The sequence below is a fragment of the Puma concolor genome, chromosome A1 (genome assembly GCF_028749965.1).
Source record: "Puma concolor isolate L17-30 chromosome A1, mPumCon1.1.hap2, whole genome shotgun sequence".
In the NCBI taxonomy this organism is placed as follows: Eukaryota; Metazoa; Chordata; class Mammalia; order Carnivora; family Felidae; genus Puma; species Puma concolor.
Window position 1 is genome coordinate 148,636,110 of NC_141667.1, and position 16,520 is coordinate 148,652,629.

Consider the following 16,520-nt stretch of genomic DNA (forward strand, 5'->3'; position numbering starts at 1 on the left):
AAATTCGGTCTTTTCTTGAAGTACACATTTGAGATTATGCCCCCCGCCCCACCAATCTCTGCTGTAATTGGTAGAGTGAGGCTGGGGTGTTCAGTGGATATAGTGGCACATCACCAAAATGCAGTGTCCTGACTGAATGCAAGGTGAATGGCTGTGTAGTTTACCATATTCAAAAGATTTTATGTTGAACACATCTTGAGCTTTTTTTTCCATCCCCTTGTGGTAATGAGGCAAATTTTTTCAAGAAAGAGATACTGATGTGAAATCATCACCTTCTATATATCAATTTAGTATTCTTCAAGGTGTTTGAAACTCATTAATAATATCTCAAGGGATATTATTGATAAGCCCTAATATAGAGCATCAGAAATAATAAGACCTAAATAATTTAACAGAATTTCATTTAATAAGTATATTTAAAGTTCATCTCTTCCAAAAACAGCATTTTAATTACATTCAAATTGTGTTCATTTTAAATATCAACAAACTCATCATTTACATACAGGGCTAGATATTAGAAAACAGAAGGACATTAAAACAAGTTTTATTTTTTAAAAGTTCTCACTTCCAAATTTAGAATACCATAAACTGTTAAATATATACCCAAACAAAATGTATATACAGTATCAGGAGAAAAAAAACACAAGTTGCTCTAATAGGAAAAAAAAACCTGTAATACACATACAGCAGAACATAATTCACATAGGCTCAATTTACAAGTGTATCTCAAAGTATAAAACAAACCAACAAAAAGTCAGTAATGACAAACACAGGCAAAATTCACAGCTGCCATTCTAAACTACTGCACCAACACACAATACTTTCCAAGAGAAAGACGGGTTCCCAAGATCTTATGTTGACCCAGGACTTTTCACTTCTTTGTTTTCAAATGCAGAAGCAAAAAAGCCTTAAGAGTTTTCTTCTTGCCTTTAGATTCATGTTGGTTTTTCTTCAATAACCCAAATATATCATGAGAAGTGCTATCAAAGCTGTTCTATTTAGAGCTCAATAACCAAGACATTTCTTTCATTCTGTATTTCCCTGTACCTCTATTTTCCTTCAAAAAGCCACTGGGGAAACTTTACAGAGTGGTGGTAAAGAGATCAAATAATCCTGAGAAGACAAGGAAACAGGAGAGCCGGCACTATCACTGGTTTACCAAAAATTACACCCCCCCCCCACCGTTTATTAAACCATAAATGCAAAACAGTAAGAAATCCAAAAACGCAAGGAGCCTGAAAAGTACTGGAAAGCAAGCAGGAGGCATGCTGAATTGTGGTGTGGCTTTTGTTTGAAAGACATACACCAACCAGGCTCCTGCTAACTGCTGGGCACTTGTTGTAACATGCACCATTTGTTTACATTTTTAACTTGTCCAAGCTGAGTTTCTCTAGCCAAAGCAGAGAGGTCGTAATTACCGTGCTCAGGTAAGAGAGGTGTGAAGGTTGTAAGATGAGAGGAGGGGGTAAGATGCAGGACCAGGAATAAAACTAAGCACTAAATCTGATCCAGTCAAAGACAGGAAAGAACCCTGATTTTCTTCAGATTTTACTGCACTTTATAATCAAAGAAAAAAGAACATCTCTCCTTTTTTTCGTAATGTAGCTCAGGTTTAAAATGGCAGAATGAATAGTCCTTAACACACACTATTTGTAAAAGGGACATTTTTAGAATTGGATTGTTTTTAATGACAAACCTTAAGAGTTATTTAGCTCTTCTAAAATGGTGCTCAGAGGTACTGATACAGGCCCTTCTTAAAAGGAAACAACTTACTTTGCATTAAAAAAATCATCAATAAGAGTTATAAGTCAGTGTTTTCAACAAACGAAATGTTTAACTTCAAATTAAGTATGTTTTTCAAGTAACTGCTGTTGTGCCAAATAGTGTTACCTGCTACTATTTTATTCAAGTATAAACATATAATTAACAAACATTACATAATCATTCTTTATGATCACTATAAAAATTTAAATTACCCTTTTCTCTTTTATATGAAGATGGTGGTTCTAAAGTAACATTAAGCCGGAAAAGCCCATTCATTCATCACACACATCTATCTCCACCTCAGTTTTTAGAAGTCAGTGCATTCAGTGGTTATAAGTAGATGCAATGTTCTTCTGTAGTTAAGAGATCTGAAAGAGTTAAAAAAAAAAAAAAGGGGGGGGGTAAGTAATTTGAAAGATATCCTTAACAATCATAAATACTGCCAGTACTCAAAGTCAAGTATAGTGTAACCTGAGTTCAGGTCAATCAGTCGTGGTTTTTTCTCCTGACGGAAGGCGTTCCCATAACTGGAGCAACTGTTCACCAACCTGAGGCTCGAGCTCCTGGATAAATCACAAGTCACACAACAAACACCAAGGGAAATGGATTGAATTTTTTTTAATCACCAAAACCTATGCTGATAGAAATGTAAGAGAAGTACTTTGAATTTCATTTTTCTACCAGAACATGATAAAATCATGCAACCTATGTTCAGGTTTGTGAAGTTCACTTCCAGACTTCAAGATTGTAGTTAACCCTCAAATACAGCAACTATTTGTGACAAAACGGTAAAGAGATTTCCATGGAGTTCTTCTGGAGCTTTTTACTATGTGGCAATCATGAATTTTTTTTTAAATGGAGATTTACCAAAACCACTCCACTTCAACTTTCAAAGGTTTACTGTGAAACCTAGCGTATTCGATGTTTGGGGGTGTTGTTAAGAAATTATGATGAGTATATAATATTTTTATCTTAGGAATTAGGCTTATTTCAAAATCCTTAGTATAGAATAAAAATTAAAATATTCTGATACAACTGAAAAGAATGTCATTTATAGTCCTCTTGTGATACGATGTGCATTTAAAAAGAACCCAAACACTTTTCATATGGCGATTTAAAGCGAGCCACACTGGTTTAAATAGATTATTAGCCGTGTGACCTTAGAATAATTTCTCCTATTTCTCCTACCTAAAATTGAGCTAATAAAGCAATATGCATTAAATTAAATGACCTCATGGAAAGCAGCTAGCACAGCAGTCCATATATATGTTAATTCCCATCCCCTTAACCAGCTTAAAATACATGTCAGCAGCAATGATGAAGGCAAAGCAAACATAACAGAAACAAAACAAGTCATAAAAATATAAAAAGGCTGTTTTTATATTGCATCATTAGTTAAAGGCACAAAGATGTCAGATGCTGTTGTTACCCTCAGTGAGATTACTTCAGAATTACACTCCGTTTTGATCAGAGCTTCAGTTACTAAGACAACAGGAGCCTCCATGAAGTAACTTATGAAAGACTTTGTCCGTAATGATGGAGAGAAGTCAAATTTACCAAATGTTAAAAAAGCAATGAGCTCTGTCAAACACCAGTACGAGCAGGTTTTTATACTAACTCTTTTACAAACCTGAGCCACCGTCTCCCATGTGCACACAGAATATACAATTTGTACTCCTACGTCTCCCTCTCAAACGGACCACTGCGTAGCAGCAAAACAAAACCAAGAGACCAGAGGAAGGCAAATATGAAAGGCCACCGTATACCTGCCCGTCTCTGCTGATCTGGACCTTCTTGTTGTCGTTCCAGGGGTTAAGTAGATGGTGTGCAAACTGGAAGGGAAGACTCTCCTTCCGGACCCACTCCACCTTAAACACTCCTCCCAGTCCAGCGGAGCCCCAGTCCTGGCTCTTCTCCCTTCCTATCTCCGAAGACATCCTAGAAAATCCCTGTGGGTCAAATGAGGGCAAGGGGAAAGGTAAGGAGGATATTAAATGTCTGAATAAAATTTACCAGAGAAAGCTCTCCATTTTTTTTTCTTTAATTTTAAGGTAAAGTGTAATATAAAAACAACAGATATCTAACAAAAACAAAAAGAAGTTGTTGTTTTTTATAAAAAAGATGTATTAGCACATTTCTAGCCTTCTAACATAATTTTAGTATGAACAGATATTTTCTAAATAATGTATTAACAGCCCTAAACCCACATTTATTCCATGATAAATGGATATACTCTAACCTATAAGTTTTACTTCCAAATATTATACATCAAGTCAAGATGAGTTAAGAAACATACTCAAGTTTCTGGATTGTCAGTTCTAACTTGCTTGCCTATTTAAATAAACATTTTACCAAAAAAGTCAAGCTTCTCATTACTCTTAATCCACCTGAAAAACAGTAAATCTAAAGTTACCTTCAGAAGGAGAAATGGTTTATCTAAAGAGATTCCGGTAAGACAAGGAAAACAAAGGGATCCCTATTATCATTCCCCTGAAGAGGTACAATACATTCCTCATTCTGTCAAGCAAAATGCATTCTTGCATTCTGATGCAATAAAAAGCCAGGGTGTTTTTGGTTTTTGTTTTAATCTCTGTGGTCTAACCTGCAGCCAGAACAACCCCATTTTACTGGTTCAGGATGGCTCACCTGGAAATGTCCAGATCCTTGAACAGAAAATACCAAGTAAACCATGCTGCTTTCCCAAAAGGCTCGATTTAGCTTCCGCTCATTACTAGGGGTTGTAGACCAGATACCCTTCTGCTGAGAAATTTCAAGGTTTCTCAAATTGCTACTCTTCATTATGAAGTATCGAATAGGCATGTTTGGTCTTGGTGAAGGAGATTTTGAGCCCTATAAAAGAATGCATAAGTTCTTGAAAGGTAATCTGACCTTTCAAAATCAATAGGCTCCATTAAATAACATCTTCATAAACATATGAACCAAAGTATTTTACCAAATATCCAACAAGTGCAAATAGCTCCATTGTGCCTGAAAAGCTACACAAGGCTCCCTCAGAATGAGGTTACAGAGCCAAAACCAAGCACTCATTTTCAGAGCATTCAAAATCTCTTATCAAGAAGGATTTGGGATTATAAACTTTGATTTATATTCCAAATGTATTTTCAGAAACTATTTTAATACACTTTCAAAGGCTGAAAACAAAGCAAAAATTTGCTCCAGCTTCCCGCCTGGATACAGCTTCCAGGCAACAGTGCAGGGAAGGGAAACAGAATCCAGCAGTCTCAGTGAACTGCAGAGAGAGAGCCTGGAATTGAGAGGCCAGGGTTAGAATTTGCACAGCAGTGTGCTGGATATAAGAGATTTGCACAGGAGAGTTCCCAAGGAACTGAAGAAGGGTACCCACAAGTTTCTGACAAGTACTGACCTGCACGTGAGTGAGAAAACATGATTTAACGCCAGGGAAAGATCCAGACAAAAGCAGTAAACTAAGTAATTCCTGGAGCTCACACGGGGTTCAGAGTATTTGCTGTTCTCCCCAGCCAGAATGGAAACAACTGTTAATACATAGGGCATCAGCCCACAGAAGGCTCATGCCTTAGTACTGAAACTAAATTAGTACCAGAATAAAATCTGCTCAGGACCTGCTATAACACTTAAAAGAAAAATCTTAAAAACATTTAACTGATTGCCACTTACTTAGTGGTATACCAGAGAGATGTCTGACACTACTTAAAGGAATACAACAAAAATCTAGCAGCCAAATGAAATTATAAGGAATGCAAAGAAACGGAGGAGAACAGATCCATAACCAGGGAAAAAAATAAACCAACAGGAAAAGATTCACATCTAACAGATGATGGAATTAGGAGACAAAAAAATGTCAGAGCAGCTATTATAAATATATTCACTGTGTTCAAGAAGGTAAAGTAAACATGCATGTGCCTTAAAGGAGAAATGGAAAGTGTTTTTTAAAGGCCCAAAGGGCATTCTAGAGATGGAGATATAATATTTAAAGTGAAAAATACATTAGAAAGAATGCACAGCAGATGAGACACTACAAATAAGAACATCAGTGAACTTGAAAACATAGCCAGAGAAACCATTTCAAATGAAACAAAGAAACCAAAAAAGAATTGAAAAAAATGAAGACAGCCTCAGTGACCTATGGTATAGTATCAAGTGGTCTTGCACTTGTATATCCCTAGTCCCAGAAAGGAGGGGGAAGCGATGAGACATAAAAAATACGTGAAGAAATAATTATCTTAATTTTTCCATATTTGATGGAAACTATGAATACATAGATTAAATAAGAACTACAAACGGGGCACCTGGGTGTTTCAGCCAGTTAAGCTTCCGACTCCTGGTTTCAGCTCAGGTCATGATATTGCAGTTTGTTACTTCAAGTCCCATGTCGGGCTCTGTGCTGACAGTGCACAGCCTGCTTGGGATTCTCTCTCTCACTCTCCGCTCTCTCTCTGCCTCTTCCCTTCTCTCTCTCTCAAAATAAGTAAATAAACTTAAAAAAATTAAAATTAAAAAAAGTTCTCATCATAAGAAAAAACATTTAAAAAAACTACAAATAGAAACATATCAAAATCAAATTGCTGAAAACCAGTGATAAAGAGAAAATCTTAAAAGTAGGTAGAGGAAAAAGATACATTATAAACAGAGAAACAAAAATGATAGTAAACCTCCCTCAGAAACTATGTAAGCGAGAAGATAATGGAGTGACATCTTTGCAGTAACAAAAGAAAACCACTGTCAACCTAGAATTATAAACACAGTAAAAACAGCTTTTGGGGCGCCTGGGTGACTCAGTCAGTTAAGCTTTCAACTCTGGCTCAGGTCATGATCTCATAGTTCGTGAGCTCAAGCCCCATGTCAGGCTCTGTGCTGACAGCTCAGAGCCTGGAGCCTGCTTCGGATTCTGTGTCTCCCTCGCTCTCTGCCCCTCCCCCACTCACAGTCTGTCTGTCTCTCTCTCTCAAAAAATGAATAAACATTACAAAAAATTTTTAAATAGCTTCCAAAACTAACAGTGAAAAATGGTTTTTCAGACAAAAGCTTAAAGAATTCATTTCCAGAATATCTGTACCAGAGAAAATGTTCAAAGAAGGTTTCCAGACAGAAGCGTATGATCCAAGATAGAAATCCTCATCAACACAAAAGAATAAAGAACACAAGAAATGGTAAATATTTAGTAAATATAAAACACATTTTTCTGACTTTTGGTACAAGATAATTTACTATGAAGGAAAAAAAAAACCAATACACTGCAGCAAGTATAACAAATATACAAATAAAATGTATGAGACAAGTAACACAAAGAACTAAAGGGTAAAATAAAAATACACTGTTGCAAGGTTCTCAAACTATACCTGAGGTGGCATAAAACTAATTCAAGATATACTAGGGAAAGTTAAAAAATGGCTACAGTAGTGAATTCTACCAAACATTTAAGGAAAAAATCATATCAATCCTATGCATCTCTTGCAAAAATGAAGTAGAAAGAAAACTTCCCAAATAATCTTATGAGGCCAGCATTACCCTGATACCAAAACAATACAAAAATAACACAAGAGAACTATAGAATATCCCTCATGAACAAAGATCCCAAATTTAACAGAAGTTCTGATTAAGCAAAATCAAATCCATTAATATTTAACACCATAATATGTCATGATCCTGCGAGGTATAAACATTAGAAAAGCAGTCAACAAAACCCACTTTATTAATAGAAGAAAAAAAATTGTGTTATCATTTCAACAGATGTAAAGACAAAAAAAGCACTGAACATAATTCAACATTTATTCCTAATAAACCCTCTCAGCAAACTAAATCCAAAAAGAAACATCCCACAGTTACATTATGATAAGTGGTGACAGATTTAATGAGGGATGGGGGTTGGGGGGGGGGGTTGTTTTCCCTCAAAGGTCTGTTCTCAACACTGTTATTAAACATTTTACTGGAGGTTCTAGCCAGAGAGAACAGACAAGAAAAAAAATAAACAGAATCAATACTGGAAAGGAAAAAAGTGAAACTACCTTTATTAATAGATGAAATGGTTATCCATGTAGAAAGTCCTGAGAAATCTCATATAAAGCGAACAGAATTAATAAATGAAGTAAGATCACGGCATATTGGGTAAATATACAAAGGTCAAATGTATTTCTAAATCATAGCAATGAACAACTGGAAATTAAAAATTTTACAAACAGCATCAAAGATATAAAATATTTAGTGATCAACTTAACAAAAAATGTATAATACCTGAACTCTGAAATTTACAAAACACTTGTGAAAAATTAAAGAATATCAAAAGAAATGCATATATATACCACACTTAATAGATTATAAAACTAAAAACTGTTATCAATTTTCTTCAAACTGATCTACAAATTCAATGCAATTCCACTCAATACCAAAATATGTTTCTGTAGAAATTAACAAGCATTTTCTAAAGCTTATATGAAAGACCATTAGAACACCCTGAATACCAAAACAATTTTATTATTTTTTGAATGTTTCTGTATTTTTGAAAGAGAGGGAGACCAAGCAGAAGAGGGGCAGAGAGGGGAGGACAGAGGATCTGAAGCAGGCTCTGTGCTGACAGCAGAGAGCCTCATGTGGGGCTCAAATTCACAAACCATGAGATCATGATCTGAACCGAAGTCGGACACTTAACCCACTCAGCCACCCAGGCCCCCCAAAACAATTTTTAAAAAGAAAAGAGTTGGAGAAAAAAATTAACTGGTTTCAACTTAGTATAAAGCTACTATAATCAAACTACCGTAGCAAAGGCAAAAACAGAGAAGTAATATACAGATCAATGAAACAGGATACAGTCCAATAAATTGACCACATATTTACAGTCAATTGATTTTTGACAAAGATGCCAAGATAATTTCAATGGGAAAAGGAGAATCTTTCCAACAAATGGTGCTAGAACAATTGTATAGGCAAATGCCAAATTATGATCCTTGATCCACCCATACTATAAACAAAACTTAACTCAAAACATCATATGCCTAAATATAAGAGCTCTCACTGTCACACTTCTAGGAGAAATACTTTGTAATCCTGAATTAAACAAAGACGTCTTAGAACACAAAAAATATGAACCATAATAGAAAAATAGATGACACCAAAATATAAAAAAATAGATATGGTAGACTTTATCAAAATTAAACACTTGCTCTTCAAAAGACACTGTTAAGGAAATGAATATGCAGGCACAGCCTATTAGAAAAAGTTGCAAAACATATATAATTAAGACTTGTATCTAGAAATATATTTTTAAATCTTACTACTAAATAAAGAAGACAACCCATAAACAACCAAAAAAGTTGAACAATTTGAACAGCTACTCCACACCAAAGAAAATTCAGGAATGGTAAATAAGCACATAAAAAGATGCTCACCATCATTAGTCATCAGGGAAGTGCAAATTAAAAACAAAATGGGAGATCACTATATACCCACTAGAATGGCCAACAGTAAAGAGATTACTATTGTCAAGAATATGGAGTAAATGGGACTCTCAATAGATGACGGAAGGGAATAAAAAAAGTACAGCCATTTTGGAAAATGGTGGGGATAGCTTCTTGTAAAGATAAACGTACACTTAACCATACAACCCAACAATCCTATTCCTGGGTATTTACCCAAGAATAGAAACCATACGTACACACAACAACTTGCCCTCAAATATTATAGCAGCTTTATTCACAACAGCCCAAAAGTGGAAACAATCCAAATGTCCATCAACGGGTGAATGGATAAACATTCTATGGGTATGAGCCAAAGAGTGGAATACGATTCAGCAATAAGAAGTAATAAACTAATAATACACTGAATAATCTGGATGAATTTCAAAAGTGAAATAAGCCAGTCACAAAAAATTACATGCATAGGATTCCATTTACAGCAAATTCCAGAAAAGGCAAAACTCTAGGGACAGAGAGCAGTTCAGTTCAGTGGTTGTCATGATCCAAGGGTGATGGGAATGTTCTGTACCTGGCTGTGATACAGTTACATAATTATATACATTTGTCAAAATTCACTGAATTGTACAGTTTAAAGTGGTTAATTTTACTGTGTGTATCTAAATAAAGGTATTTTAAAATAAAAACCTCAAAACCTAAGAATGCAAATCCACAAAAAACATTTTATTTTCCTCTTATTTAACAAGAGTGTTTCAGCAGATACTTTCCTCACCAGAACACAACATATAGCTAAATAACCCTAATGAAATACTTACTTAGTACCAACAACAGGAGAAATAAAAGTAACATATTCTAAACATTTGAAATCATTTGTATTACAAATTTTTTAAAAGATACATAGTTCTCAATTCCCTACCAACATCTATCTTCCTAACCCCACCCTGTCTTGTATTTTTTTAATATGACCACTGAATTGGAAAAATCAATAAATAACTGAAAAAAAAAACTAATTTGAGACCATCTTTTTAACAAAAAAGGTTCTAATGATACAGAAAGGAAATAACAGATGGCTGAGTTACGGCATATAACTCAGTAAATGATCAGTTAGTTTTAAAACATCCCAAGATGGTAACAATGAGAAATGTTTGGCAAGCAAGAAAGACTAAAAAATTTACTCAAGGTGTTTCAAGTTTACCAGATTCAATTTATATCAAGAACAAAGACCATGATGAGTAACTGAAAAGTAGAACTGTTCTATAATTTTGCTTAAATCTGCAACATTAGATGTGCTAGGGATCAACTTGTGGATACACTACCTTTCCTGAGGGTGGAGGAGAAGGGCTGGCACAAGGACTCGGGTAACTACTGCTGTCTGTAGATTTCACAGAAGACTGATCCGATCGGTCATCAGTGCTTCGTTTAGGATGTAAAATTCCTCTATCTTTGTACTTCTGAGGTGGGTGTAGTGCTGGAGATGGAGATTTCATCAATACTCTTGAGTGAGAAGGAGGAAGCAAAGATCGGTTACATACAAGCTCGTGATTGAAAGCAGATGCCATTTCAAACCAAAGTTTCAGGGGCGTTATGATTTACGGAATAGTATTTAAAAAGGGAATTTCATTCTTCTCTTACATTTTTTTTTAATTTTTATTTTTGAGAGACAGAAAGACAGCACAAGTGGGGTAGGGGCAGAGAAAGACACACACACAGAATCCAAAGCAGGTTCCAGGCTCAGAGCTGTCAGCACAGAGCCTGACATGGGGCACAATCTCACAAACCATAAGATCATGACCTGAGCCAAAGTCGGACGCTTAACTGACTGAGCCACCCAGGTGCCCCCTCATACATTTAGAAGTTTAATACCATCAGGGACATTAAGGGACACTTACAGAAAGAGGTAAAAATATATGTATTAGCGATCTACAGAAGTCCTTAACTTAATGTTAACAAATACTCAAAGTATGATTTCCCTTATAAAATTCCTAGCCTCTTGTATGATGGTTTAGGAACAGAGGTCTTTAACATTCCTGGCAGTCAGGAATTTTATAATTTTTCTAAAAGTATATGTCTTTGTGGAATAACCAGACATAAAAAAGAAAAGATATTATTGAGTACGTCCTAAAGTCATTCAATAGTAAAGTTCACAGCACCACCTATAAATTATACTTGTCAAAATACTGGATTTAATCAAGCCGTGAGAGCTAACTGCCAGTTTACACAAAATATATATGGTATGGCAACAAATAATGCCAAGAAGAAACAGACAAATCCAGAATGTGGTACACCTCACAGTATCACCACCCCACTTTCTTCAAAAAAGTCGAGAGGACCTGCTCTGGATCACGAGAGACTCAAGACACATGACACCCTGAGAAATGCATGAGCCATTTTACTGTGACTGATCATTGGAATTCGATCATGTAGGAAAAATTCCTCTATTTTTAAGAGATGCATATTTAAATATGGAAGGGTAAGATGACATGATATGTGGGATTTATTTTAAAATATCTAAACCAGAAGCATTTGGGAGCTCAGTCAGTGACTTTGGCTCAGGTCATGATCTCACAGCTCGTGAGTTCGAGCCACACCTTGGGCTCTGTGCTGACAGCTCAGAGCCTGGAGCCTACTTCGGATTCTGTGTCTCCGTCTCTCTCTGCCCCTCCCCTGCTCCTGCTCTGGCTCTCTCTCTCAAAATAAAAATTAAAAAATTTACAAAACTTTTTAAAAAAAATAAAATATGTAAACAAAAAAAGCAGGAGAGAACAAAGAATATTTGGTTAGATACGGATATGGAGTTCATTACGGTATATCATTTAGTTTGCTGTGTTAAATAATATTTATAATAAGCGTTTAAAACAAAAAACGATGTGTTCAATAATTCATAAGCTTCCAGAGAGTCTTGTAATTAATAATTACTCTTCCTTCAAGACAAGTTAAAATAGCTTATCCCCACAATTCGCCCCTGCTTCAATCAGTATCTTTAATCCAGGATTATTTCTTTCACAAATGAAATAAAATAGTTAAAGCCTAAAGGTATTAACAAAAGAATATATAAGGAATGCACATCTGAATCATCAACAACTTAAGAAGTATAAAAAACAACCTTTCAGGGGTTTTTTCCTTCATGAATTGATGTCCAATGCATTATCTAAATTCAACCCCTAAAATCCCATCGTTCCTACCCTAGAACCTCAGAGACCTGAAAATTAGGCAAAAGAACTTAACGACGGTAAAACCGGGACTCAAACTCACAAACCAATAAGATCATGACCTGAGCCGTAACTGAGTTGGATGCTTAACCAAATGAGCAACTGAGGCACCCTAAAATGTTTTTATTTAAAGAAATTATGAGGGCGCCTGGGTGGCTCAGTTGGTTGAGCGTCCGATTCTTGGTTTTGGCTCAGGTCATGATCTCACAGTTTGTGGGTTCAAGCCCCACATCGGGCTCATGCTGTCAGAAAGAAGCCTGCTTGGGATTCTCTCTCCCTCTCTTTCTGCCCTCCCCTGCTCGTGCTCTTTCTCAAAACAAATAAACTTAAAAAATTTTTTTAATTAAAAAAAAAATTATGTACCATATATCTTGCCAACGTACAGTGAAAACATGAACTACAGATACTTTTTCTCTAAGAAGTAATCCCACAGACTGTAATTTCTCCTTTCAAGTATAAATTTTCCTAAGAGTCCTCATTCTTTTCCCCACCAAATATATCAACTTCAAGGCATTATCTATCAATAACACCAAAAGCCTGAAAGTAGATGAAGTTCTGTATCTCCCTGTTCAACAGGTAAGAATGAAGAGTGCCAGACTACAACTTGTAAGGAAATGAAAATGGTATCACAGGTGAAAAACTGAATTTATAAGACAATATCTGAATTGTAATATTACACTTTATAATTTTAATTGTATTAAATTTATTTTACTAAATAAGCATGTATTACTTTTATTGAGAAACAAGTAGCCTTTCTCCTAAAAATGTGTGTGCATGTGTGTGTATATGAATATATAGGCACACACGTATATACATCTGTATGTATACACACAGACCCATACATACACAACACACAGAGTCTCTACGAACCTAACATATTTTTATAGATGGGCCTAGGAATAACACTACCACCTAGCAATGTCTATGGAAATCTATTCCCATATTCTAAACCATTTTTCGAGTAAGCTTTTAGATCGGTATTTCCAAAAAGTGGGCAGTGTCTAAGAAGAAAATGTGCTTTTCACTCTTCTATCGCTCAGGAAGGCCTACATCAGAGAGAAACATTCAGGAACGCACATGATGAAAAGGTTTTCTTGGCAAACGACTGAATTATTCCTCAAATGCAGTATGTGAAGAACTTGGAAACCAGTATGAATTACTTCTCTGTAATTCAAGTCTGACCTAATGAAGCCTTATGCTTCATTCAAATGTGCAAATCTGACCAAAAGAAAGTACAAACAGCCCCATTCGATCCTTACAAAACAGTAAACATCATGTATCTTTTATGTTTCCACTGTTCTATTTTTCTTTTTAACAATGAAATATTCTTACTACACAGACTTTCTACCAGTACTGCCGAAACCAGCATCACAGGCAAGAATGTCGTGTTCATTATCAATTCTAACAGGGTAAAAAAAATTTTAAACTGATATAAAGAAATTCTGATTCTTATAAAATATAAATTTGATTCTAACAAATGGGTTTTTTTTTACACAACAAATATTTCTGAATCATGGCCAATGATTCATTATAACCACTATTTTATCATCATAATACGTTTTTTGATAAATAATTCAATATAAGAACTCTCTTATTAATAATAATCATACAGTAAATAAAAATACCATGTATAATTGCTAAATGTTAGAAAGAAAAGAAGAACCTGGCTAAACTGTAATAAATTTTGCCACTAGAGTAAATTTGTTTACTTCTGCATCATATGTCTCTGCTGGATAAAATAAAAACTCTTTGAAGGAAGAGCTCTTGTCTGTTTGGTACACTGCTATCTCTCTTACACCAAGAACAACACACATTCAATGTGTCACTGAGAAAGTGAATGAATAATTGATCTTCTGTAGGAATACTAGTCAGCACTACTGATACCCAGGTAAGACTTGTGAAGAGGCTGTTCTTTTAAATGGCCATAACCCATACTTCTTGCTATAAGACATATGCGAAAGATGTTGCTTGCCATGTATCAACTAAAATACAGAATTTTAATACACTGCTATCTTTTTAACAGACCCTAAATCTGTGAAGTCTTGAAATTAAACATTTTTAGTCTTTCCCAATAAAAAATTTCCTTATTAAATGACTCACAGACACCAGTAGCTTAAAATCCCTCATATTATCGGGGCGCCTGGGTGGCGCAGTCGGTTAAGCGTCCGACTTCAGCCAGGTCACGATCTCGCGGTCCCGCGGTCCATGAGTTCGAGCCCCGCGTCAGGCTCTGGGCTGATGGCTCAGAGCCTGGAGCCTGTTTCCGATTCTGTGTCTCCCTCTCTCTCTGCCCCTCCCCCGTTCATGCTCTGTTTCTCTCTGTCCCAAAAATAAATAAACGTTGAAAAAAAAATTAAAAAAAAAAAAATCCCTCATATTATCTTACTACTTACAAGAACTATGTTTTAAAAGTAAAACACTCTTCGCATTTTATTGTAACCTTTTACGTACACTCTAAGCAATTTTTAAATATTATTAAAACATCCAATTCTATGAGAAATAACTCATTTTCCTGGAGAAAATGTCCCCGTTTTGATAAAATGTTATAAATGTAGGGGCGCCTGGGTGGCGCAGTCGGTTAAGCGTCCGACTTCAGCCAGGTCACGATCTCGCGGTCCATGAGTTCGAGCCCCGCATCGGGCTCTGGGCTGATGGCTCAGAGCCTGGAGCCTGGAGCCTGTTTCCGATTCTGTGTCTCCCTCTCTCTCTGCCCCTCCCCCGTTCATGCTCTGTCTCTCTCTGTCCCAAAAATAAACGTTGAAAAAAAAAATTTATAAAAAAAAAAAAAAAAAAAAATGTTATAAATGTACCTTTCTGCAGTAGCAGACTCATCAGAAAATTCAGTATCTGCGGAAGTTTTCCTGCTATTATTGGACCTCCAAGATGATGCCAAAGGAAGTTCTTCTGAAGACATAGGCCTTGGCCTCTGGCCTATCCCAGACGGCTGCTGTAAACCTGCACACTGTTCCTCAGTGCTTAAAACAGCTATAATTGCTCTTATGGTAGCTTCATCAACTTGAGACCAAGGTTTGGATGGAGCTCTCATTCGGCGTAAAAATAAGCTGTGCCACTTCTGTCTGAGCTGCAGCAATAAACTGGCTGCCTGTAATGAAAGTTCAAACAGGTACAAGCAAAATGTATACCCTACTTGCAAGACACCCATTTACTAGTTAAAGGCTGCAACTGTTTCCAAAGAACACTCTGCAACTTGTAAGGAGTTAATGTATTCTAAGGTTTTACATTTTATGTAATTTACTATTAATTTCATTCTTTTTGTTGCCCGAACGAGATAAAAATTCTTATTTACCATATTGGAGGCACTAGAGACACAAAATCAAATGAAACAGTCCGATGCAAGAGACGGTAAACAATGTGTGGCAGAGTGTGATTAAAACTGGAAATGGTAACAGCACAGTAAATGAAGAAAAATACATTTAGTTCCATTCATGCTTTAGTGCCTACAGAACATCCAGATGATGATGCCCAGAAGGCAGCTAGATTCACAGAAAGGTTCACAGAAAGGCCTAAGCTAAAAATATAGACAGACTTGGGAGTCATCAGTGCATAAGTGGTTACTGAATCTACACAGAGAGGTAAGGTCCCTGGAGATTGTACAGAGACATAAAAAGAGCAGAGAAAGGCCCGGAGTAGTGGAGAACATCTAACATTTAAGGCACAGACACATAGAGAAGAGTCAGTGAAAGAACCTAAGAAGGAATGACCTTTGAAGAAAGAAGAAGAATCAGGAAAGATTCATGTCACGGTTAACTTGTGACAAAGAAGTTGGGACAGGGGTGAGGAGGAAAATGAGGAAGGGCAGAATTATGAAAGGAAGGGTATGGACAATAAATAGTGCCCAACAGGAGAGAAAGAATAAATTCAAGGATGGCAGGCTGGCTTGGACAATGTGGGGCACGTGCTGACCTTGGCAAGTACAGTTTCAGTGAAGGGAATGGCTGGTGAAAAGGGAAGTGAGACAACTGTTGGCTGAAGTGATGAATGAACAGACAGTAAAAAAGTTAAACCTAGCCAGCTGTCGATTACTGACAGCTCAGCCGACCACATCCCCCTAAAAAAGGATACAGAATGATCTTTTTTTTTTTTTTTCAACGTTTATTTATTTTTGGGACAGAGAGAGACA

At 36.1% G+C, this 16,520-nt stretch overlaps 1 protein-coding gene across 4 annotated transcripts in view; it reads right to left on the minus strand.

The window, feature by feature from the left end:
• Positions 1-384: 384 nt before the first annotated feature.
• YTHDC2 (YTH N6-methyladenosine RNA binding protein C2) overlaps positions 385-16,520 on the minus strand; it is a 72,060-nt gene continuing 55,924 nt past the window's right edge. For 2 of the 4 annotated variants that reach the window (XM_086705938.1, XM_086705943.1), the window contains 6 exons: positions 15,190-15,482; positions 10,487-10,664; positions 4,411-4,614; positions 3,531-3,713; positions 2,236-2,327; positions 385-2,132 (listed from right to left, as the gene is read on the minus strand). In XM_086705938.1, the coding sequence (XP_086562064.1) occupies positions 2,247-2,327; positions 3,531-3,713; positions 4,411-4,614; positions 10,487-10,664; positions 15,190-15,482 (939 nt within the window). In that variant the 3' untranslated portion in view covers positions 385-2,132; positions 2,236-2,246. Of the gene's footprint in view, positions 2,133-2,235; positions 2,328-3,530; positions 3,714-4,410; positions 4,615-7,742; positions 9,746-10,486; positions 10,665-15,189; positions 15,483-16,520 lie in introns of those variants that run through there. The other 2 variants (XR_015250822.1, XM_086705941.1) reach the window with 2 other exon arrangements.